This window comes from Sciurus carolinensis, chromosome 6 (assembly GCF_902686445.1).
Source record: "Sciurus carolinensis chromosome 6, mSciCar1.2, whole genome shotgun sequence".
Lineage (NCBI taxonomy): Eukaryota > Metazoa > Chordata > Mammalia > Rodentia > Sciuridae > Sciurus > Sciurus carolinensis.
Window position 1 is genome coordinate 86,165,027 of NC_062218.1, and position 27,720 is coordinate 86,192,746.

General features: G+C 33.4%; 1 protein-coding gene across 1 annotated transcript in view; it reads right to left on the minus strand.

Moving 5' to 3' along the window:
* The window catches only part of Slco6a1 (solute carrier organic anion transporter family member 6A1), a 178,510-nt gene that overhangs the window by 144,908 nt on the left and 5,882 nt on the right, over positions 1 to 27,720 (minus strand). The window contains 3 exon segments of the mRNA XM_047554753.1: positions 10,534 to 10,630; positions 12,560 to 12,742; positions 17,736 to 17,996. Coding sequence (XP_047410709.1) covers positions 10,534 to 10,630; positions 12,560 to 12,742; positions 17,736 to 17,996 — 541 coding nt within the window.

Consider the following 27,720-nt stretch of genomic DNA (forward strand, 5'->3'; position numbering starts at 1 on the left):
GCTCAGGTGAGGCAGGACATCATGGTAGAAGAGTGTGGTGGAGGGAAGCACCTCACACGATGATCAGAGAGCAGAGAGAGACTACATTCACCAGATACAAAATATATACCCCAAGGCACACCTCAATGACCCACCTCCTCTAGCCATGCCCTACCTGCCTTCAGTCCTCCATTCAATTAATCCCATCAGAGGATTAATTCACTGATTGGGTTAAGGATCTCATAAACCAATCATTTCTCCTCTAAACCTTCTTGCATTGTCACCACACAGGAAATTTTGGGGGACACCTCACATCCAAACCATAGCATTCTGCACCTGGTCCCCAAAAGTTCATGACCATCTCACAATGCAAAACACATTTTATCAATTTCCAAGAGTCCTCATAGTCTCATTGCCCAAAAGTTCAAGTCCAAAGTCTCCTGTGAGACTCAGGGCAAGCTTGCATTCTGAGTTCCTGTAAAATTCAAAAGCGATTACAAGTATCCAATATATAAAAGTACAGATTATACATTTTTATTCACAAAAATAGGGGCATAGAAAGAGAGATGGAACCAAAGCAAGGCTGAAACAGCTGGGCAAGAAGTCCTGTAGTTATGTGTCCAGCATCTGGAGCACATGACGTTCTGATGTTCTGTCCAAAGGGCTTGTGCAGCTCCACCCCTTTGCCTGTTGGTTGCAGCTCAAGTGGCCTTTCTGTTGGGTTGTCCTGCAGCTTTCCTAGGACAATGTCCCACATTACTGGCATTTCCTAATCAAGGGGGTCTCTGTTGAAATCATGTTTCATAATTTTAGTTGTAGAGATCTTTCACTTCTTTGGTTAAGTTTGATTCCTAGGTATTTCTGTAACTATTGTCTATGGCATTGCTTTCTTGATTTCTAGTTCAGATAATTGCTATTGACATAGCAACATTGTGTTTTGATTATGTACACTGCAACTTTGCTGAATTTGTTCATTAGTTATAATAATAGCTTTTTGGAGAAGTCTTTGGGTCAGTTCTATATATATGATCATATCATCTGCGGACAATAGTGATTTGACTTCTTCAGTTTTTACGCCCTTTCTTTATTCTCTTACATTATTTTTCTGACTAGAACTTGCAGTACAACATGAAATAAGAGTGGTGAAATGGCATCCCTGCATTGTTCTATATCTTAGAATATTTTAGTTTTTCCATATTTGGTATCATGTCAGTTGTTAATCTGTTATAAACAAACTTTATTATGTTTAAGTACATTTTTATAGCTAAATTGTTCAGAATTTTTAACACGAAGCAATATTGAATTTTATCAAATGTTTTTTTCTGCACATGAGAGATGATGTCTTTTGTCCTTTATTTTATTGATGTATATTACATTTATTGATTTGGCTACACTGAACTAGGTATATTGATTGGGTACACTGGTTTTGGTATGTTGGGTTACTAATTACATTTGTTTCAACAATTTTTAAAATTTTTGTTTCTTGATTCTTCTGACCTATTGGTTGTTCTAGAATAAGGTATTTCCTTTTATTTTATAGTTTCCAGTTTTTTTTTTCCTTTTATTTGTTTCTAGTTTTATTGTACAATAGTCAGAAAAAATACTTCATATGATTTCAATTTTTTAAAATTTTTTGAAACTTGCTTGGTGATCTATTACATGATTTATAGTGGAGAATGGGCCAAGTGCTGTTGAGAAGAGTCTGTGTTCTGAAGTCATTGAATGAAATGTTCCCGAGATGTCTGTTGGGTCCATTTGGACTTCAGTGCAATTTAACTCAACTTTTTCTTTGTTGATGATCTGTCTGGTTGACCTATGCGTTGCTGAAAGTGAGGTGTTATGAATACACTACTATTATTCTATTTGAGTCTCTCCCTTTATGCCTATTGATATTTGCTTTATATATTTGGATTCACTGATACTGGAGGCAAATGGATTTAGTGTTGCTATTTCCTTTTGTTGAATTGATCCCTCTATCATTATAAAATGATCTTCTCTTGTTATTGTTTTGTATGTAAAAACTATTTTATCTGAAGTAAGTACCACTGCTCCTGCTTTCTTTTGTTTTCCATTTGCATGTAATGTTTTGTTCCATGTCTTTTTTTTTTTTTTTTTCAGTTCAACAAACTTTATAATGTAAACTATCAGGCATCAGGAGTTGTGCCAGATGCTGTAAATATAAACATTTATAAACTGTGAAAAGCAGTACTATGTAAATACAAGATGCTACTTGGGTTGGGGGGGGTGGCTACTGGGGATTGGACCCAGGGCCTCATACATGCTGGGCAAGGACTCTACCACTGAATTATATCTCTCTTCAAAAATTTGAGACAGGATCTTGCACAGGTTGGCCTTGAACTTGCAATCTTCCTGCTTCAGTGTCCCAAGAAGCTGGTATAAGGTGTCATTTTTGACAATATGAATCACATAAAAATGATAATGATAATAGTCCCTTACATTTCCTTAACATTTTCCATATTGATTTGCTAATTTTCTTTTTTTTAATTTATTTTTATTGTAAACAAATGGGATACATGTTGTTTCTGTTTGTACATGGAGTAACAGCATACCATTTGCATAATCATACATTTTACATAGGGTAATGATGTTTGATTCATTCTGTTTTTTTTTTCCTTCCCCCCACCCCTCCCATCTCTCTTTCCCCTCTACACAGTCCCTCCTTCCTCCATTCTTGCCCCCCTTCCACCCCCCATTATGTGTCATCATCCGCTTATCAGTGAGATCATTCGTCTTTTGGATTTTTGAGATTGGCTTATCTCACTTAACATGATATTCTCCAATTTCATCCATTTGCCTGCAAATGCCATAATTTTATTATTGTTATAGCTGAGTAATATTCCATTGTATATATATACCATAGTTCTTTATCATTCATCAATTGAAGGGCATCTAGGTTGGTTCCACAGTCTGGCTATTGTGAATTGAGCAGCTATGAACATTGATGTGGCTGTATCTCTGTAGTATGCTGATTTTAAGTCCTTTGGGTATAGGCTGAGGAGTGGGATAGTGGGGTCAAAAGGTGGGTCCATTCAAAGTATTCTAAGGAATCTCCATACTGCTTTCCAGAGTGGTTGCACTAATTTGCAACCCCAGCAGCAATGTATGAGTGTACCTTTTTCCCACATCCTCGTCAACACCTGTTGTTGCTTGTATTCTTGATAATCACCATTCTAATTGGGGTGAGATGAAATCTGAGGGTAGTTTTGATTTGCATTTCTCTTATTACTAGAGATGTTGAACATTTTTTCATATATCTGTTGATTGTTTGTACATCTTCTTCTGTGAAGTGTCTGTTCATTTCCTTAGCCCATTTGTTGATTGGATTATTTCTACTCTGGGTGTAGAGTTTTTTGAATTCTTTATATATTCTGGAAATTACCTTTCTATCTGAAGTATGAGTGACAAAGATTTTCTCCCACTCTATAGGCTTTCTCTTAACATTACTGTTAGTTTCCTTTGCTGAGAGAAAGCTTTATAGTTTGAACTTATCCCAGTTGTTGATTCTTGCTTTTATTTCTTGTGCTCTGGGAGTCCTGTTAAGGAAGTCTGATCCTAAACCAACGAGGGTGAAGATTAGGACCTACTTTTCTTCTATAAGATGCAGGGTCTCTGGTCTGATTTCAAGGTCCTTGATCCATTTTGAGTTGATTTTTGTGAAGGGTGAGAGATAGGGGTTTAGTTTCATTCTGTTGCATATGCTTTTCCAGTTTTCCCCAGCACCATTTGTTGAAGAGGCTATCTTTTCTCCATTGCATATTTTTGGCCCCTTTGTCTAGTATGAGAAATTGTATTTATTTGGGTTGTGTCCCTGTCCTCTATTCTGTACCATTGATCTACCTTTCTATTTTGGTGCCAATACCATGCCGTTTTTGTTACTATTGCTTTGTAGGATAGTTGAAGTTCTGGTATTGCAATACCCCCTGCTTCATTCTTCCTGCTAAGGATTGCTTTAGCTATTTGGGTTTTCTTATTCTTCCAGATGAATTTCATGATTGCTTGCTCTATTTCTGTAAGGTACGTCATTGGAATTTTAATTGGAATTGCATTGAATCTGGATAGCACTTTAGGTAGTATGGCCATTTTGACAATATTAATTCTGCCTATCCAAGAACATGGGAGATCTTTCCATCTTCTAAGATCTTCCTTAATTTCTTTCTTCAATGTTTTGTAGTTTTCATTGTAGAGATCTTTTACTTCTTTGGTTAGATTGATTCCCAAGTTTTTTTTTTTTTTTTTTTTTTTGAGGCTCTTGCAAATGGAGTTGTTTTCCTCATTTGCCTTTCAGCTGTTTCGTCGCTTGCATATAAAAATGCTTTAGATTTATGCATGTTGATTTTATAGCCTGCTATTTTGCTGAATTCATTGATGAGGTCTAGAAGTTTTCTGGAGGAGTTTTTTGGATCCTCTAAATATAGAACCATGTCATCCACAAATAGTGACAGCTTAAGTTCATCTTTTCCTATTCGTATCCCTTTAATTTCTTTGGTCTGCCTAATTGCTCTGGCTAAAGTTTTGAGGACAATGTTGAATAGAAGTGGTGAAAGAGGACATCCCTTTTTCCCGTTTTTAAAGGGAATGGTTTCAGTTTTTCTCCATTAAGAATGATGTTGGCCATGGGCTTAGCATAAATAGCCTTTACAATGTTCAGGTATGTTCCTATTATCCCTATTTTTCTAGTGTTTTGAGCATGAAGGGGTGTTGTATTTTGTCAAACGCTTTTTGTGCGTCAATTGAAATAACCATATGATTCTTATCCTTAAGTGTATTGACATGATGGATTACGTTTATTGATTTACGAATGTTGAACCATCCTTGCATTCCAGAGATGAACCCCACTTGATCGTGGTGCACAATTTTCTTAATATGTTTTTGGATACGGTTGCCAATATTTTGTTAAGGATCTTTGCATCTATATTCATCAAGGATATTGGCCTAAAATTTTCTTTCCTTGATGTGTCTTTTCCTGGTTTGGGTATGAGGGTGATATTAGCTTCATAGAATGAGTTCGGAAGCATACCCTCCTTTTCTATTTCCTGGAATACTTTGAGAAGTATTGGAATGAGTTCTTCTTTGAAGCTCTTGTAGAACTCGGCTGAGAATCTGTCTGGTCCTGGGCTTTTCTTGGATGGTAGATTTTTAATGGTTTCTTCTATTTCATTGCTTGATATTGATCTGTTTAAATTGTGTATGTCCTCCTGGTTCAGTTTGGGAGGAGCATATGTCTCTAGAAATTTGTCAATGTCTTCAGTCGTTTCTATTTTGTTGGAATACAGATTTTCAAAGTAGCTTCTCATTATGTTCTGTATCTCAGTGGTGTCTGTTGTGATATTTCCTTTTGCATCATGTATTTTAGTAATTTGAGTCTTCTCTCTCCTTCTCTTTGGTAGTGTGGCTAAGGGTTTGTCTATTTTGTTTACTTTCTCAAAGAACCAACTTTTTGTTTTGTCAATTTTTTGAATAGTTTCTTTTGTTTCAATTTCATTGATTGTTCCATGTCTTTACCTTCAGTCTGTATGTGTGTTCTCAGAGTGTTTTTTGTAAGCAACACATACTTGAGTCTTTTTTCTTTCTTCTTCTTCTCCTTCTCCTTCTTTGTTTGTTTATCTAATCTGTCATTTTCTGTCTTTCAATTGTTAAGTTGAATCCATTTACATTAGGATAATAACTGGTAGATAAGGTCTTACTAAAATGACTTGCAACTTGATTTCTAATTTTATTACACATCCTTTCTTCTCCGTCTTCCTTCTTTTTAAGAGAATTAAACTCTAGTTGGGTGTTTAGTTTGCTTGCTTATAAGTTTTTGTTTGTGTATTACAGATTTGTGCTTTATTTTTACCATGAAGCTTACCTTAAACATATATTCACTATAGCAAGCTATTTTTAAATGATAGCAACTTACCATGATTGTAAAGTTAAGAAAGGAAACAAAAAAGAGAGAAATTGTACAAATAAATATCTAAACATTTTAGCTCCATTCCTTTCACATTCTGAATTTTTGATGTCCCATTTTACATCTTTAATGTAGTTATTATTGTTAAATATTTTCCATTTTAGTCTTAGTACTAAGGGTATAAATGTTTTATGTACCATGTTTACAAAAATATAGCATCATGAATTTGTCCATATAATTACTCTTACCTAAGTTTTATATCCTCCCATTTTTTTTCTTACTCATTAATATCTTTTTCTTTTAGTTTGAGAAACTTTTTTAGCATGTCTTAAAAGGTAGATCTGATGGTGACATATTGTCTCAGTTTTGGGGAATGTTTTTCAATCTCATTTTAATTTCTAAAGGATAGCTTTGCTGGGTTTCTAGAGGATAGTTTCTTAATTATCTGAAGGGTTGTTTTTTTTTTTTCCTTTTAGAGTTGTAAAAATTTTATTCCACTCTCTCCTGTCCTACAAGTTTTCTACTGAGAATTATAGTATCAGATAAACTGGGACACTCTTGTCTGTTATTTATTTTCTCTTGCTGCCTTGGGAATATTTTCTTGAACTCAAACCTTTGAGTGCTTGATTGTAATATATTTTGTGTAGACTTGGTTTAATGAAATTTGACATGATTTTTGACCCCACCCATACTTGAATAATTACATCCTTCTCTAGGTTTGAGTAGTATTTGACCTGTCTTTGAATAAATTTTCTATACTTTTAACATTCTCAAGTTTTGACTGAATTCCAATAAACCTAATATTTGCTCTTTTAATCATGTTCCAAACTTTTCATAAGCTTCCTTTTCTCATCATTCTTTGTTTTCTACTCTTTACTGTCTATTCAAACAACCTACATTAAAGCTCACTAATTCTTCTACTTGACCCTATATCGCTCTTGATGCCTTCTATGTTTTTAATTTCAATTAATTTAGTTTTCAGCTCAAGGATTCATTTTGTTTGTTTCAATTTTTCTGTTAAGTTTCTCTCACAGTATTTAAATTCTCCTCCTTAGCATTTGTCCATATTGGTAGCTATATGGCCTGATTCTGTGCCTTATTTTGACCTGTAGGTTAGGTGATATTTCCCTAGAACTTTTTGATGCTTCTTTGTGTGTGAAATCATCTATGCATTGAAGGATTATATATTTATTCCAACCTTATTAATATTGCTGTGTTTGTATCTATCATTCCAAAACTTGAGTCAAGAGTCACTTCTCCTATTTGATCACTAAATAGTTCCCTAAATTCAAGTTTGCCAAGTGTCCATTGTTATTGTGATGTAGCTGTTTTAGGGAAACTCAACCCAGGATTGTCCTAAATTTGAAGTTGATGTGTTGTTTCCCATTAATTTTGGGAATATCTAAAAATGGTAACCCATCACTCCAACCCTTTCCAGTCACAGTGCAGAACAGCCTCAGGTTCCTATTTCATGAATGGGTACCCATCTCCCTTTTCTTCTGTCAATTATTCTGTGTTGTACTGCCTGGGTTTAGGGAGGAATGTAGTGGACAGTCCGATGGCCATCAATACTGCAAAACTGGGTTCTACCTTGAGTTCATAGCCTGACAAGACCCCCATGGCAATAGGGCAGGGCCAAGGACCACACAACTGTAATCTGCCAACTGCTGTGGATGACTCATGGCTCCAGACTGTTGCAACCAGCCACAGGTAAATGCTCACTGTAATTAAACTCCAATAAACTAATGTATGTTTATACCTGGCTTAGAGCTGTTCCAGAGACTCTGTCCACAGGCACTGAGTTGGGTATATAGCTGTTAGGATCTTGATAGTGTTTGGTTTCAGTATTCTGACACTGAATTCCAAGTCAAAGTCCTGTTTAAATGCCCTAATTTCCCAAAATGGAGTCTCATTCGACACAATCTTGAGCACTATATGTTGCTCAAGTGGGAGTGGTACTGGTCAAGGCAGTCCCTGTGGCACCAAGGTTGATGCTCAGCTGGATCGTATATAAATATCACTGCAGTAGGGACCTGCTCAGTCTTCTGGAGGGGCATGCCCAGGCTTACTCCAAGGCTAATAACCTGATACAGGTTGAACATGAGTCTATTCTACCAGGGCACAGGTTTCATAGGTTTCTGCCTGACGTTGGGGCAGTTCTAGAGTATTTGTTAGCTCTGGATTGGACATAAGGGCCTTTGGTTTTCATCCAGTGCAGCTTTCACTGTAGCCATGAATAATAAAATCACAGTGCCTATGTCCAATAAATAATTAAAACAAAAACTTAATCATATATACACATATATATTATGTAGCAGAATGAGCAAAATAAAAATTAGAGAATGAATGCAAAAAAAATTAAAAAACAGAAAATCAGCAAAGAAAAGAATTGATTTTTGGAAAAAATCAACAAAATTGGCAAAACTTTAGATAGAAAAATTTAGAAAAACACTCAAATAACAAAAATTGGAATTGAAATAGAGATGTTACAATGGATTCCATAGATATAAAGGAGATAATAAAAGACTTGTGAATAATTATTCTGACAAAAAAATTGGTAGCACAGAAAAATTAGACCAACTTCTAGAAACATAAAATCTACCAATATTGAATCATGTAGAAATAAAATATTTGAAAACACCTATAACTATTAAACAGAAGAGTTGGTAATCAAAAATCTTCCAAAGAAAGTTCCAGGACAAGATGACATCATTAGAGAATTCTATAAAATATTTAAACATGAATTAAGAACAATCCATCTATAATACTTCCAAAAAATTAATAGGGAACACTTCCAAATTCATATTTTTATTACTCTTACAAAAAATCAGATAAAGATACTACAAAAAGAACTGTAGAAAAATATTCCTGATGAATATTGGTGGAAAGACCATCAACAATGTGCTAGTAAACCAAATTCAATAACATATTAAAAAGATTATACAACATAATTATTTGAGATTGATTTACTGTAATGCAAGGATGACTCAACATACAAAAATAAATCAGTGTCATACATTACATTACCAAAACAGAGAAAAAAACAGATCTTGTTCAGTTGCTAAGGAAAAATTTTGACAAAATTAAATGAAGAACAGAAGGAAATTACCTCGAAAAAATAATAACCATATAATAAAAGTCCACAGTTAACATTGTACTCAGTGAAAAACAGAAGTCATTTCTTCTGAGGGTCTGAGTCAAAGATATCAGGCAAGAAAAAGAAATGAAAGGCATTCAAGTTGGAAAGGAAGATGTAAAATTATCTTCATTCACAGACGACATGATCTTCTATGTAGAAAAACCTAATTATTACACACATGTACACACAAACTGCTCAGTAAACAAATTTAGTAAAGTTGCAAAAGACAAATAACACAAAAATACCTTGTTATTTTATACAAGAAATGAAAGACTTCCATCTGAAAAATTACAAAACATTGACATGAGAAATTGAAGTTCTAAATACTGGAAAGATGTCTACATTTATGGAATGAAACTGTAGTATATAAATCCTCTAATAAAGCACACAGTGAATGTCTCAAGGCATTGGATTTGACAATTATTTCTTCCACAGGCAACAAAGTAATAATAGTGTACTACATCCAAATTAAAAACTTCCATGTAGAAGGAAACATTAATCAGAGTAGAAAAGTAATCTAAAAATGGGAAAAAAATATTTGCTAATCATATCTTCAAAGCAATAATATCCAGGACACATAAAGAACTCCTTGGGCAAAGGACTGGAATAGACATATCTCAAAAGAAGACACACAAATGATCAAATGAAAAGGTAGTCAACATCACTAATCATCAGGGAAATGCAAATCAAAGTCATAATGGCAGATTACCTCATACCCAATAGGATGGCAACTATGGAAACAACAAAATAATAACACAGAAGTTAACAAGTGTTAAAGAGGATGTGGGAAATTGTAACCCTGCTTATAGTTTGTTGCAATTATAAAATGGTCCAGTCAGTATCAAAAAACAGTGTGAAAGTTCCTCAAAAAATTAAAAGTACCAAATGATTTAGTAGTGATATACCACAGAATTTTATTAAGTTTTCAAAAAGAAGGAAATACTGTCACATGCTATAACACGGGCAAAAATTGAGGCTGTTTTTCTAAGGGAAGCAGGCCAGTCACAGAATAAATCCTTCATGATTCCAGTTATATGAAATATCTAAACCAGCCAAACTTGTAGAAAGAGGAAGTAGAATGATGGTTACCAGGAACTGGGGTAGGGGGAAAGAGAGTTTTAAATGGGTATAGATTTAGTTGTGCAAGATGAGAAAGTTCTAGATACTGATGTAAACAGTGTGCATATAGTTAAAACTACTATACTGTACACTTAAAAATGGTTAAGATGTTGTGTGTTTTTTACCACCAAAAAAATGAGAAATCAGTTGTAAGGTTTTCATAGTAATAGTTTTAATTATATCTCAAGCAGTAAAATATATAAATGTGTATTTAAAATGTACTCATTTTTAGATATATGTGTATATCAGTCACTTTTGCTTAAACTTTTTCCAAAAAATGTTTATTACAAATTAAACATAAATATTTTATTATAAGCTATGTTATCTATTCAATGAACATTTTATGCAATGTAATCTAAAAGGACATGGAAAGAAAATGGCTTACCTTTCATGAAAACTGTGATTCTTAGGGGTCTTAAGTAGTGGTGCTCCCATTATATAACCTAAACCATATCCCAATGTTGATGAAGCATCCCCAAGACCTAGAAATGAATACTGAATATGAAGCAACTTTACAAGCCAGTTTTGTCATAAGATAATAAGAATGACCTAAGTGGATTATTTCTGTAGGTTTTTTTTTTTAATAGCATTCTGTATTAGTTCAGAGAAACAGACTAATAGAAGAAACATATGTATGGGAAGGCAGAAGAGAGAGAGATGAAGAGAGAAAAAGAGAAAGAGATTTTAAAGAATAGGCTCATACAATTATAGGACTGAACAAGTAACAAATCTGTAGAGCAGGCTATCACTGGAAATTCAAGTGAGAAGTTGACATTGCAGACTTGAGGTAGAATATCATCATCTTTTTCAGGAAAACTCAGTATTTACTGTCATTATCTTAAATTGATTGGATTAAGCCTATCCACATCATGGAGGATCTGTTTTATTCAAAGTCTATCAATCACATCTAAACAATATCATCATAGAGACATTTAAACTAGTGTTTGACCAAACAACTAGGTGTCATAACCTAGACAAGTTGTCATATAAAAGTGACCATTATGCATACTATTTGATCAAGTATTAGAGACACTCAGGTAACAATTATTTTATTATATCTTACCTAATATGTTTAATGTAACACAAACATTTATATTTAATATGAACATAAATTTAGTATATCATATTTCCTTTAATAAAGTTCTGTAGCAAGATGATACTTTACACTATCACCTTTGTATCCTTCACCTTAGCTGCCAGAGTAGAAGGAGGTAGAAATATGGTAAGCTTGCTGCAAAATTATAAAGGTATGTGTTTTAGTTGGTATTCAATATAATTTAAAATAAAACAAAAAGATATGCTGCCACTCTTAACATTAATAAATTATTGCAAATATTCTTAGTGAAAGTAGATATAAATATGAATGTCTTCTATTTTAGTTTGTTAGCATATTTTAGCAATTTAGACACATTTTTGCCTCTGGTGGAAAATTATTATTTCAGTACAAAATACTACTTTCTGCTAAGTCAACTTCACATAAAGTATGTAAAAACAATTTTGAATCTTTCCTTAAAAATGATATTCAGATAACCCTGTTCAAATATATGATCTAAGTATGTACAAATAGATGATTTAAGCAGGATCAGAATCAATTGCCATACAAAAATGGATAAATTCTGTGAAGTAGCTAAGGTTACTTGTCATAAGATATAATAGCATGGAACACTATAAATAGGGGAGACTACACTATGTTCAATTAAATGGCTTATCAATTGTCTCCTAGGATGGAAATAATTATGTTTTTCAATTACCTTAAAAAATCAGAGGCTTAAAGTGATTTAGTTAAAAGAACTTAGTACAATGATTATTTTCAGCACCACAATGAATCTGGTACTAGAGGCATCTAAGAATGTCCTATCCCTCTTATGAACACAAGACAGTGACTTCTCATCTGCATCCCCAAAGTTTAAAAGTAACAACTATTCAGGCAATTTAATCCAATTTTTTTAGATTTTTTTTCTTAGAGAAATGAATTTCAGCCTGTGTAGCTTGAACTGAGAATAAAGGTAGATAATAGACAGATATATAATAGTTTTTGCTATTTTAAAAGTATGTACATAGTTTTCTATTTTTCTCTATATTTTCAGTGACATTCAGATGACTTATCTAGAATTTCAAATCTCAAGACACTCTTCAGAATTAAGTGGTCCAGTGTGGAATTTTTTGTTTTCATTTGGTTTTTGTGGTGCTGGGGATCAAATCCAGGGCTTCAAGCATGCTAGGCAAGTTCTCTACCACTAAGCTATATCCCCACCTTTCAGTGTGATTTTGAAAGTAAGCATACAAGTTAACACTTAACATATATAATGTTATGATAGGGCCAATAGTTAGTATTTGTTTATCAGTTAAAATATGTACATAAAAATACAGAAATTAAATGGGTCAATGATATTAGAATCAGGGGAACCTACCTAAATAGAGTCCAGAAGAGTGCAAAGGAACACTATCATCAAGGAATGTTATTCCAAGTATATAAAGAGGCATTCCTGCTATTCCCTGCACAATCTGCCCGAGGATGGAGAAATATACATATTTTGTTTGGAATGATCCAGATCTGGAGCAAACTTCGAGAGCCTTCTTTGGATTGCAAATATCTTTTGAAAAAGATAATTATATCGCGTTAATAAAATTCAAAAGTTAAATATACAAAAAATATGAAATATTCTTTATCAAACATTTTTCTTCTGCAAGCTGTTGACACCATCATGCTTTTATCTTTTAGTTAATATTTCATTTCTATTGAATGGAGTCTTATGATTTATCATATTCTCAGAAAAATCCCATTGTAAAAGAAAATTTGTGGGAATGCCAAAAGAGATGCACATATTGTATACCAAAATACAAATGTCCATGCATGATTGTTTGTATCACACAATTACATGTGCCTAGGCATGTTTTCATAAATATACACATTTATACACACATATAACATGTATTACACTCATTTTCCTAATTTCGCATCCTGTTCCACAAGATAAAAGTACTTCTAATGTCCTGGATTATCTGAATGATTAAAGCTTACTTTCTGAGTTTAGTTCTGTATTCATTTCTTCAGTGATCTTTATATTAAATCGGTCACTCTGATAAATAATGCCCCATTTTAGAGTCACTAACTTCTAGAACACAGAATCATAAGGACAAGATAAAATATGATCAAAATTTCTTGCTGCTAGAGTTAGTAATTATAAGGTCATTTGTCCATGAGGTTTAAAAATCCTTTAGGTCTTAGGGTATTTCTTATGCATTTTTTTTATTCACAAGGTTATGAAAGAATGCTAAATAAATTTTTGTGTAATTGCATTTTTTATTTTACATTGCTCAAATTAGGCAATTGTTACTACACCAGATTATTATGGTCATTTTGGTTGAAATTTAAAAAATACTTTTAAAATATTGTGAAAAAACCTAGTAAAGTACAGATTGCAACATGGTATAACATCACATTTTCTTTTGGCTTAGTTTCCATGGAATGATGTTTGACTCCATAGAAAATGCAAAAGTCTCTAAGATTTTGATTAAAATGGTTATGGTTTATTTTATACAGACATACTAGCTTGCAGTAGCATCAGTATCAGTTTGTGATATTTGCAACACCCTGATTTTTGAGTTCCTTGAAATTCTGTCATTTACTGAACCCTGCCTGCCTTAGGATGCTTATTTTAAAAGTCAAATCTAAGTAAAAACCTTTTATAATTTCAAATATCTATGGTCTAATCATCCCTATCTTCCCAACTCACTTATTTTAGCAACCTAATTCCTATAATCCTTAAAACTCAGCAGCACTGGTAATCTATTGACACTATTCCTTTACACTAGCCCAGTGTCACCTTCCTCCTATCATTATCATCTCAACCTCTGTACTCCTTTGCTGTCTTTCACATCATGCAATTCCTTAGTAAAACTGCAATCATGGTCAAATTAGCTTTTTTCCCTACTCTATATTTTCATTTTTAAAACTGGTTATAATTGGAGAAAAACACACATCCATTGAAATCGTGCATTGAATTCATGATAAATAAATTCAAGCAGGTCCTTCAGTTTCCTGATAATCCTAAAATCTGTCCCCTGCCTTCTCCTAGAAAATCCAACTTATTCATTTCCCTTCTCTGAGGGTTCATACTCCTGAGCTTCCAGTTGACTAATAGAAAGAAGCTAATCTTTTAATGACATTCTTCATACTAAAAAACAGAAAGGAAGGAAGGAAGGAAGGAGGGAAACAAGGAAGGAAGGAAGGAAGGAAGGAAGGAAGGAAGGAAGGAAGGAAAAATATAAAACCAACAACAACAACAAAAAAAACTGTTTAGGACTATGAACTGTATGGCTACAGTAAAAAGCAAGCAAAAGACAGAATTTCAAATAGGAAGGAGAAATCAATATTATGACATGCTGATGAAAGTTCAAGTAATAATAAATAAAAGTTTTCATTATGTTAAATAGCATGAATTATATTGGTGAATTGATGAAAAAAATTCTGCTGCAGCATTTAGGGTGGACGTCATGTTAAAGTGCACTGAAGAAAGAATAGGAGATTAAATCAGTAAGCAAGGACAATTCTTTCAGAAAACTCATCTATGAAAAGCAGGAGGTGGTGAAAAATGATTAAAAAAAAAAGAGGACTACCAGTTATGTCTATTATTGCTGATATTGTTTAAGACTAGGAAGAACTTGAACAAATTTAAGTACCAATGAGTGGGAACAATTCATAAGGAGACTTTGCAGAGAATAAGTGGAGAAGGAGATCACTAGTGGAAGAGTCTCCAAAGAGGCAAAGAAGCAGACTGTTTGCAGAAGTTATACCTTTATTCTACAGGAAGAAAGAAGTAAAGAATATCAACGAACGAATACATGTGGAATTATAAACCCTCTGATAAGAAATTAAGGCAATTTTCCTTTATGAAAATGTACTTTCCATCCAACACAGAACATAAGAGTTAAGTGAAGAAAGTCTAAACTGCTTGTGAACAGAGTGAACTAAAAAAAAAAAAAAAAAAAAATTGTTTTCAGGTGAACAGATCCATTTGAGAGCAAAATTAACAACTGAAGTTGACATTAATGAACTCATTGTAGGATTCATAGGCAGCAGTCTAAGTATAGATAAAGGAAATTTATATGGTTGACTAAAAATGCTTTCCAGTTAGGGACAAAAACAGAAGAATGAGACAAGAGAGCTTAGGATAATAATTCAAGTGTATATAAAATACTCTAATATTTCATGTTGAAGAACAAAAAATAAGCTACAAATGAAGGGAGATTACAATGAGAATCTGACAAAGAAAGTAGGTGGCACAACCCTGGAGGTCCCAAAGAAAGGAAAGAATTTTGCCTTCGACATATAAGTAAGTTGGAAAAGTGGGTATGTAATGTCAGAGAGTTGGATGATACATGCTGCAAATGTTCTCACAACAGTGACAGTGTACTGACACCAGGGCACATGTGGATGGTCCCTCTAATATAAAGCTCTAGAAACTAAAGATTAGAATGTGCTATAAGTGTTTCCATGAGTTCATGGAGAAAACTCAGTTCTGCCATTTTAAGGATGAGTGAAATACAATATCTGCATACTGGTTTAGGCACAGGGCTTGGAGATTGGCATGTCATCTGTAGGGAAATCTGTGATGGGCATGGTAAGCACAGCAAGGGAATAGGAAGTGCTGGTAAATGGACAGCATCAAAGAAGGTCAGACCACTCAAAAGGGAAGAAAAGCAAGGCAACTAACTCAAACAGAGGACAGAGTAGGAGAGATAGACAAGAAGAGCAGGATATGGGAAAGGGATAAAACAAAAGAATATAGAACTCACTGTGTGTGTACATAAGCTGAATTTGAACTTAGAGTTAAAAGTAGTTATTTAATAAATAAATTTTCAAATACAATAAGTAGAATAACTGTTTAGGCAGATGTTTGAAAAGAGCACTTCTACAAATAAATTAATTTCTTCTTTATTCAGTTTATTTCTATTTCTGTGATACAGGGCAGAGTCACCCAGTAAATACACTAAATAAGTATTGTTAGGTGAATTGTATGCATCTAATCACAACCAAAAACTAAAATATGTTCAATCCAGATGATACAAACAAGATATCAAAGGAAGAAAAATTGTTCTGCTTTACTGCCGTGACTTCTACTGAGTTCTGATCAGAATTTTTACTCTGTTATCAAGCAATGTTTCTAATCTAAACGGTTCACCCTTCTGAGCAGAATAAAAGTTAAGGGAAAGTTAGGAATGAAATGTATTCTATTTCCTTCTTGCCTTCAATCATTTTCTCATTTAACCATCACTCTGTTCTATAAATATAAAAATATATATGTGCATTTTATACATCTTATATTGATATATATAAATTATAAATTGTATATTAATACATTACTTTTGTTGAACTTAATATCATATACATAAATTATAAATTATATATTAACACATTACTTTTGTTGTACTTAATATCAACTATTTTTAAATTTAATATGCTATAAACACACATCATAAATATACTATAAACACACTTTGTAAATATCACAAGCATTTATATACTTGTACACTCCAGAGACATCCTCCTACCTTTTTTTGCTATGTCTTGCTGAACCAAGTTTAAAGTTGCCAAAATGGGTAAATGCATTCCATTACATATATAAACCTGTACATGATAAAAAGGAATCTGATACAATACTGTCATAAAAAATTTTAGGAACCTTCAAATGCCTTTATCTAGTAGGAATAGTGAAAAAAGTGGTAGAATAAATGTTTAAAAAATGAACAAAGAGAAGAGACCACCATCTTTCTAGATTCAAGTACTTGTCATAGAGCAGCTCCAATTTTGAAATAGTGAGAGTAGCTATAGAAGGTTTAGTTTTTCGACTGTCTAATATCAATTGTTTCTAGGCCTTTCCTTCAACAGGAAAGAGACAGCAAATACTGTTCAGGACACTTGTCTGATATCTTGTTTTTTACAAAATAAGTGAATTAGAGTTAACGTGTGTGGGATTACTCAAATGTGTTAAAGACATCTGATTAATTTATAAAGTTAAGTGCTAATTGTTAAATAATATTGAGTACTCTTTATCTCCTTAAATTTCATGGGGTAACATACTTAAACATTGTTGGTGTTTTCATAAGATGGTAAATAAAAAGGCTTTAAAATTAAAAAAAAAATGAAGGTTTAGTTTTTCTTTTGTGTGTGGGCTTGTTTGTATTTGAGCTTGTATGTACATTTGCATGTGTGCATGTCTGCTGAGGTGAGAATGAAGTGATTAATTAAAGTGCATTGTGGAAGAAGAAAGGAATTACCAAAATTCTCAAGAGATTCATAATATGTATATGAAAATTAACAAATGAGAAATAATCTCACAAAGTAATTATTCAAAATACTCTTTCTTCTCCTTCCTAGGCCAATTTCCTAATTTAAGCGGTATATGATCATGATATATATGTTCACTAGGGAGCTTCAAGTAACTAGTGAATAAACTTGGTTATATAAATCAATATGGATGTATGGATATGTAAACAGACATGTATAGACTATTTCAAGTCCCTTGAGCCAATGATTTTAATGAATATTGATTTGAGGCACAACCATATATTTGAAAATGTTACCTGCAAATTCTTCGGCTAACTGAAGATTTTCAACACTCAAGTATGGATAAGCAAGTAAAAGTGATCCAACTCCTATTAAAAAGGAGGACAGTGCAACCCATCTTGTTCTGTTTCCTCTGGCTCCATAGTATGCTACAAATATTGCTACCATGCAAGAGGAAATGTCATAACTGAGTGTCAAGGCTAATTTCTGCATGGTTCTTACACTATAGTCCTTTTGGAAATTGCTAGAGCTTAGGTCTATAAGACCAAACACAATACCTAGAATGTAAAAAGAAAAAGGAAGACAATGAAATGTATCTTAAGAGACAAAACAGACCACATTATAAACATTTCAAAGCAAACCCCAACTTACATTGATTTACCTTTATTTTACATTCTCCTGAATGTTTAAAACCTATAAACACATAATTAGTGATTATTTTTCTATGACAATAATAGGTGTTAACCACTAAGAAATATTTGCTAACTGCATTTTGAAGTTACTTTTTAAATCTATGAGTAATTTCTTGAAGATTACTTTTTGTAGTATTATTCAGTTAGTACTGATCTTTATTTTAATGTGTTACATTTCAATTATTAAAAATTAATAACTACCATAATGAATACTTAGCTGCCACCTAGAATTGAAAATATAATGCTATCAGAATAACTGCAACCAACATACTATCAAACTCATCTGTCTCTCCTCTCCATAACTAGCTTTCTGTATTTGAAGCTTACCATTTCAGAGTATTTTTAACATTTTGTTGCAATGTATATATTCAATGTAAATAACAAAGGGTATTAAAATTGTTCTATACTACGTGTATTTCTATCATTCAGTATCATTCAGTATCATTCAGTAGAAAAAAATCACACTAAGTTTCTGAGCCAAAAATAAATTGATAAAGGCAGGAATTGGTTCAAAAAGCAGTACATTTGTTGGAGTGAAAGGGAATGTGGTCACTACCAAAACTCATGATATCCCTGCAAGGTTGCTGGAGCATACACTTCTGCTATGACTGCTGCTGCTCTTGTTGGAACAGTGCTCACTACCTTGTTTTGAAGGAAACCAGGAGCCCACACTCTTCCTAATGCTATAAGAACCAGCTCAGTCACCTCCTGCTTTTGCTGTCCTTGCAGATACCAGAGCCAGACCTCATGAGCACAGAGCTGCTGAACAGTACTCCATTGCTACTGATGGAATCACATTCATGCCCAAGTTTAAATCCAGGAACTTTCAATCACCCAGCATTGCTCCTATTGCTAACACCTCCAAGAGAAATAGAGAAAATTCTAGATGCTTCCTATATTGCCCCCTTTCTATAGCTATTGCCACAGTCCCTCACATCTAGGTAAAAGCCAGCTAATAAGACAGTTTTCTCTGGGAATGTCATTCACAGCCTGTTAGTCCACTTGCAAACAGAAGTGAGTTCATAAGGGAGTTTTTGGCCCCATGGGCAAAAATTTGACAGAGCTTGCCCTTGAGACTACTCATTTTCACCCTTCAATCCATATTTAAACTTCCATATCAAATAAATAACAATATCATAGTGTTTTTGCCTAATATGTTTCAATTATCATTCATAAAAAGATGCTCTCACTCCTTCCCAAAAGAGACACACGATCCAATCAGTCACCATATCCATCTCAGAATCAGTCACCATTTCCATCTCAGGGCAATTAAACTCTTCTAGTTCAGTCACAACTCTGAGAAGATTTCCTTTAGTCTAAAAACAAAATGGCAATGGTAACTTCCGATAATAAAGCAAACATATCAGAGGCCTAACTAAATTTGTGAGGAATTACACTGCCAAAGAAACCTCCAGAGAGACTTGTAGCTGCAATTAGTTTAACAGACCAAACCATCAGGAAGCATGATAAAAACTTTGCTGCACCCTGAAGAGGAATTTTCTTCAACTCTTACTGTTGATGGGGAGGGTAATGGCCAAGACTAGAAATAAGTCCTACCAGTAACTGTGTCCATCTCTAGAGGGGCACTCTTAATTTGTCTTCTAATTCAAGCACATTCTGAAACTTACACACAAATGTATAAGGCTGTCTACTTTATGTAAAGTATAAACAAGAAAATAAAATGAGAAGGAGCAAAATAAAGAATTGGAATATATACATATGCAAATATATATACACATACATAAAAACATATACAGGACATGTTTGTATGTATATGCAAAAACAAACAAGAAAGAGAAAATGTGTTACTGCTACAATTTTTATTTCACCAAATAGTTATGAGACCATAGTTGTATTAACTTTTTTCTCCCACTACTCACTCCCTTTTCTACCCCTTGATCCCAAATAACATGAACAGATTCCGATCTCAAAGTATACTCCTCATCCTATGAGACAGCATCTCAAATTTGTTGATTTTGTCTACCAGCTAGGGTGTCTTGTGAGTCTTCAATTAGGCTATTATAATGATCGGGTCAAGAGTTTCTGGTTACTGAGATAAGTTGAAAGGTCAGTGAATTCCATAAGCATGAACCACCTGCTTTTCCTCTTTTCTGTAAAATTAATTTCTCAGTTGATAGTAAATATTATCAGAAGATAGATAAGACATTCATTAAGTCAAATTATGGTAATGCTTGTAGAACCCTGGTGTCAAAAAAAGAGCCCACATCCAAATAAGGAGGACACATATAACTAAAGCAGAAATATATAACCAACTTGTCTCCAGGTGTCTGGTTTGTTTCAACAAGGAATGAGGTTATTTCCTAGATTATGCTGATTTTTCCTGCTCTGAGAGGCAAAGTAGGTAGGCATTTGGCAGTGCAATACCCAACTCAATTCTGAAAAAGTTAAAGCCATGCATTCAGCTCTTGTATACCATCCATTATTGATACAAATGTTACTCTAGCCAAGAGTCTACTGAACAGAAATAGACTGGTTGGGGAAGAGGCTGGCTAATAGTCACAGAGGTTTATCTACCTCACTATTGAGTCTTCTCTCCAAAGGAATTTTCTTTCTTTTTAAAAAATTTTTTAGTAGCAGGAATGGAACCAAAGGGCACTTAACCACTGAGACATATCCCCAGCTCTTTTTACTTTTTATTTTTAAAATTTTGTGGTAGGGTCTCCATAGGGTCTACAGTGAGGTTTTACAGCCTCACTAAATTGCTGAGGCTGGCTTTGAACCTGCAATCCTCCCACTGCATCCTCCCAAGATGCTGGGATTACAGGTGTGCACTCCTACACCAGCCCTAATGGATTTTTGGTTGTTGTTGTTGTTGACATTCAAACAGGACAATTCTGTCCATTCAGAGACATGCATCACTTATTCAGCATCCTACTCACCAAAATATTCAAACTCATAGGGAATGGTCAGTATGGTGTCTAGACAATGAGTTCTTCCTCAAGATAAAAATATTTTCAAAGCATAATTAAGGGATTTCTAAAATAAGTGCCAGATGTTATTCAAGCATTTATAGTTTAAATTATTTCGTTCCTTTCTTGGTTTTGGAGGGATGAATTTTAAAATAATCCCATTTTAAGTGTTGTTTTCAGTAACTACAGTTGAACAAAAGTTTCTAATATTTAAGATGTAAGGTTCTTCATTAAGTCTTTACATACTTATTTCTAGCTGGTTTTAAACAAAACTGGAAAAAAATTAGAGAACTTATTTTTAAAACAGTTAAAAATCAGTATAATAAGACTCTGAAGCTGATTTGTGAAATAGTTATTCAAAGGTTCAACATTTATAAAACTATCTTATCCAGGAGGAAAAGACAGGTAACATATACTAACAAGATAAATTTAAATGTGAATAAATATTTTAAATTTTGATGTAAAATATTACAGCTTGTTGTGACACAGTTATGATTAATTTTTTTTCATACCGAAATCAAATTTATACTTCATAACTTCCTTAGTTCAGGAAAAACATTGTCTTTACCATGATATTGTGAAACAAAATCTGTAGTACTATTATTGCCACAGCAATGAATAATTTTATCTTTAAAGTAAAAAAGTTTTAAAAACCCATAATAGCATTCACAATGAAGTCATGCACTTATCTTCAACAGAAGTACCTTTCAAAGTTTTCTTTCATTACAAAAACCAAATACTTATTGGAATAAACCGATTTTCTACTTGAAGTTCCTGATGGCAATATTTAACATTTTGAAAAATTATTCAGGGGATTTATGTCATTTGGTTCTCTTGTGGTTGGTAATATCAACATGGCTCTTTGATGAATGGTAAATGTCAAAAATGTACATGACTTTATCAACTTCTTATAATACCAACCATTTTGGAAGTCATTGTGCCAAAAATTTTATTAGAAAATAAAAAGCATTACCCAACAATACAATCAACAAATCATGGTGAAATACACTATACAATAATGATATACACAGCAGTAAGAGTGCTTGCATTATTCTTCATAGAGTTTGTAAGACAGAAAACACTCTTAAGGAACAAAACAACCATTAGAATCAAACATAGCAGAGACTTTGGAATTATTACATTAAGAATCTAAAATAACTTTTCTTAGTATGCTAAGACCTCTAATGGAAGAATGGGCAAGTTGCAAGAACAGATAGGTGGTAAAGCAGAGAGATGGAAACTCTACAAAAAAAGAATCAAAATAAAATTCTAGAAATCAAAAACTTTGATGGACTTATTAGTTGACTGTATCCAACCAAGAAAATAATCAATGAGCAAGTTGGAGAATGTTAATACCAAGTACCCTAAATGTAAAGCAACAATGAAAAGAAAAAAGAGAATATTCAGGAACTGTGCAACAATTACAGAAAGTATAACATAAAATTCAATTATCAGAATGAGAAAGAGAAAAAGGAAGAGAATAAATATGTGAAGTAACAATGGCTGAAGATTTTTCCCAAATTAGTAACAAATACCAAACCACAGATTTGGGAAGCTCAAAGATAAAGAAGGATAAATATCATAAAATCTACTCCTTGGCACATTTAAATCAACTTGTAGAACATCAAAGACCAAGAGACAAGAAAGAACGAAGCTGAAGAAAAAAAGAATACCATACCTATCAAGGATCAAGCATAAGAATCCCACCAGATTTCTCACAAATCCTTCAAGAGAGAAAAAGTTGGATAAAATACTTAAAGAATTGAAATAAAAATCCAGTAACATAGGATCCTTTCCTCCATCAACATATCATTCAAAGTAAAAGAGAAATAAAGATATTCTCAAAACACATATTAAGAAAAGTGTGGAGCTGAAGTTGTAGCTCAGTGGTAAAGTGCTTGCCCATGAGGCCCTGGGTTCAAATCACAGCATACATAACTGGACAATCCACATACATAACTGGACTTTATATGTTATACTCTCTGTAATTGTTGCACAGTTCTTGCATATTCTTTTTTTTTTTTCTTCATTGTTGCTTTCCATTTAGGGTACTTGGTATTAATGTTTATTAACATTAAACACACACAGAGACATACACACACAAAATCACATTTCAAAAGAATGTCTTCAAACGTAATGAAACTCAAGATCTCAAACTCAGATCTATATCAAGAATGTAAGAATGTTAGAGAAGAAATAAATTTTTAAATTATTTTATTTTGTATACTTTAATCTATCAAATAGAGAACTATTGGTTCAAACTAATAATAGGAACAATACTTTATGTGATTTTAGTGTATGAATAAATGAAATGAATGACTAAATAAATACTAAAACATGATATGTTAACAAGCTTAGAATGCAACTAGAACAGCACTGACACAGAATACTATAAGAGCCAATAATAGAAGATAAGAGAGCTACAAAATAAATGATCTAGGTTACCTTCTTAAGAAGACAGAAATTAATAAAGAAAATTAACTTCAAATTATGCACAATTATGGAGGAAATAGTAGAAGTCAGAGGGGAATGAATAAAACAGAAAATGAAGAGGTACTGGGTGTCTGAATTAGAACAAGATGTATTCTATGCTTTTATACTTATGTCAAAGTGGATTCTACTGTCATGTATAACAAAAAAGAACCCATAAAATATAAAAGTCTATTTTAAAATAAAAAAGGTACATAAAAATTTAAAAAGGAAAGAAAAAGAACAGGTAAGACATAGAGAATAAAACCAACGATGGGGGAGACAAGACGATGGAAAAGAGGTGATCTTTTACATGGCTCTGAGAAGAAGCGTCATAATAGCAAAGAAAATACTGTATTCTGAAAATGAGAAAAGGAAGAGTTCTAAGAACCAAGAAGGAGTTGACAGAAAAATGGAAGAGAACAGTGAAGCAGAAATGTAACAGAGAAAAGTGCAAGCAATTTGCAAATGTAGCCCAAGATCCCGAGGTTAACACCACAAGACTTAAACAAGTGGAAAGATTTAATATTGTTAAAATGGCAATAATCTTCAAATTGGCATATCGATTCCACACAATCCACACAAAATCCTAGCTGCCATTTTTTTTAAATTGACAAGAAAATTCTAAAATGTGTATGGAAATGTAATAAGGTACCCAGAACAGCTCAAATCATCTTGAAAAAGAAAATCAAAGTTGGAAGATGCACACTTCCTTTCCAAAATTAAAGCTCACTACAAAGCTACAATAATAAAGATTGCATTGTTCTAGAATGGGAGTGGAGTGTCTATTTTGGATGATGACAATAATTTGGAGTTAGTGAAAATAGGTGCACAATTTTGTGAATATAATTAAATCACTGAATTGTACAGTTTAAAAGGGAAATTTTTTATGGAATATGAATTATGTTTCAATTTTTAAAAAAGAAAAGCTGCCTTAAAGAGGAGCTTTGTACCTTATGTTAATAAAAACTAAACAAAGCTGGCTTTGTATGGAGTTCCCAAAACCATTTCCAGGTTTGATAATTCACTAGAAAGATTTAATAATCTCAGCACATAGTCACAGTCACAGCTGTGATTTACAAAGCAAAAAGAGCAAGGAGAAAAAATACATGGGGCAAAGTGTGGAGAAAACAGGCACTAGCTTCTAAGAGTGCTGTTGCAGTGGAGTCACACAGCCCACACTGAACACTCCCACGTCAAACTGTAATAAGCTGTGTGAAGTGTTATCTAACCTTCTTTATCAGGAAGGGGAAAATGGGAACATTAGCAAAATTTAATTGTTTAGATGCCAGTCAGGGGCCAACCTTGCTCTCTAAGGACTGCAGTTCAGGCCCTCTATGTTAACTTTTCTGCACACTGGTATTTTGGAAAAGCAACAAAAAGTGAATAAGCTGAACTGATCAGGATAGTAGGGCAGAGGACAAATATTCATAACAGCATGAATGGATGTCAGAGTGCACATTGCAACAACTCTTACAGACATTAAAGTAACAATGAAGAATATTATGAACAACTATATTTCAATTAATTTGACAACGAAGATGAAATGAAACAAAATCCTTAAAAAACAATTACTAAAATGACTTGAGATGTTAAGTTTTTCATTGCTGAGTATCTTTTAGTGTAACAGAATTAGTAATTTTAAAAACTTGCCAAGAAGAAAATTCCATGTCCAATTAGCTGATGAATTATGTTGAATATTTAAGGAAGATGTAACGACAATGTACTAATCCGAGTTCCTTTACAGAATAAAAAACACAAAGTGATAACTATGAACTCATAAAATCCACTTACATGTAATACCCAGGATTTTACCAGGAAATATTAGCAAAGCTTTGCAATTACTTCAATGCTTAAGTTTCTTTGTCCTGGGTCACAGTGTGGACCTGTTGCCCTGGAGCATGCTGAGAATGTACTTTCAGTGGATGACACTGGCAACAGGGGTGACTGCAGCGAATTTAGGAATCATAGGCATTCTCTTTCAAAACCTCCAATGCAGGTGAGATTATCACAGGAGTTTCAAGGAATGAAAGAATAGCCCGCTCAATTCCTAAAGGCCAATTCTGCCAGTTGATAAGGGAAGCTCAGGATATCAAGACAATCACTTTCATGTAGTTCTAATGAAATGTACATATTTCAAAAACTTCATGACCTGTTCTTTACACATCAATGCCTTAACCTTCACATTAGCAACCTGGCAAGATTGTGGATTCGACTATCATCTTGTCAAAATAAAAAATTTAAATCTCTTGTTTGGTTACTTCTCAAAAGCTTATTTGAAGACTTTGATAGGAGTGTTGGAGTTCTCAGACTACAACTTGAGTTGAGAGTTACTAGAAGTGAAGCTTGACATTCTGTCTTTATAACTACTTAAGGGCTTTCAAAAGAATTCATCTAATATTAATATCCTTATAGTAGTCATTATTGTCAGGACTACTAGTTAAGTAACCACTTGGGCTACCTAGGTACATGCATATTAGCACTGTATCTCAGTCACGTGTGACAGCTTGATTAAATATGATACGTTCACATGCCAAGAATGACTAAAGTTCTACCTCCCATTGTCAAAGAGCTACACATCACTAGAGATTACATTCATGGTAAAATCAACCCAAAACCTCATATTTATGGGTATATAACCTGATACTACCTCTAATGACCAATATAAGGAACAACTTCTTCCTTTATAGCTAAGGTAGGACACCCACGGCTAAAATCCAGACATTGTACAACCAGGCACAACTATGATCTACTCATGACTGAGAAGTCACTGTCGTACTATGCTCACAAACTTGCTGGAAATCTATACTCTTAAACTTTACAGGAAATCTCCACTTATGTATTTCCCCATGGGAAAAGTCAGAGAAAACTTCTAGACGTTGGGTGATTCTGGTCACCATGCACTGCAGAAGTGCAAGAGTCTAATGCTGGAGAAAGATGAGGAACATAACAAGCAAAACAATGGACCTCAGAAATAAAATCTTTCCTGCATAATAGTTCCCTACCTTGACAGCTGGCAAAGCAAAACATTTAAAGTGCCCTCATCTATTTTCACATAACAGATGAAAAGGATAAATTTGAAATTCAGAGATAATAAACTCTTAGCAATAATGACAGAAAATAAGTCGACAAATTGATTCAGAGAGGCATAAAATCCCACAAAAACTCTTACAGAAAAGACGGAAAACATCTTAATTCATTGAATAAAGCCACTCTTTTTTTTAGCCACTCTAAACAATTATTAAAGACACACAAATAATAGTACAAGGAAACTACAGACCAATACTTTCCACAGAAACAAAAATTCTGAACGAAATTTTAGCAACTTTAATCCAGAAATGTATATATTTTTTAAAAAGATAATAACTCAGTAAGGAGGATTTATCCTAAGAATACAAGGTTGATTAATATTCAAATGACATAAAACAATTTGAGAATAAATTTCAAAACAATATGATTATCTCAAAAATACAGAAAAAAAATCCACTGGATAAAATCCAATACTAATTCAGTACAAAAATTTTTCCACAAATTAAGAGTAGGGGAACATCCTCAAACTGAACAAGGACATCTTTTTCAAAAACCTACAGTTGGTATATTTAATTAAGAGAGGCTGAATGGCCAGGCACAGTGGCACATGCCTATGCTCCCAGAAGCCTGATAGTCTGAGGCAGGAGGATCTTGATGTCAAAGCCAGACTCAGCAATTTAATGAGGCCCTAAGCAACTCAGTGAGACCCTGTGTCTAAATAAAATATTAAAAAGGGCTGGGGATGTGGCTCAGTGGTAAAGCACCCTTGGGTTCAAACCCCCTTACTGGAAGAAAAAAAAAAAAAAAAAAGGAAAGAATAAAAGAAAGGCTGAATGTTTTCTGTCCAAAAATCAGCATGTCTCTTTTCACAATTTCTATGCACGATTTTACTGTAGGTCATAGTCATCACAATAAAGTAAGAGGAAAAAAAAAAAAAAACGTACTGACTAGGAACAAAGAAAGAATTAAAACCTGTTTATGTACAGATGATATGATCATATGTGTATAGAATCCTATGCAATCTGCAAAAAGAGCTTCTGTAATTAATATGTTAATTTACTGAAGTTAAATAAGACCTAACTAACACGATACATCATGTTCAGTTATCAGAATATTCAATGTTAAGATGTCAATCCTCTCCAAATTTCCAGAGTTAATAA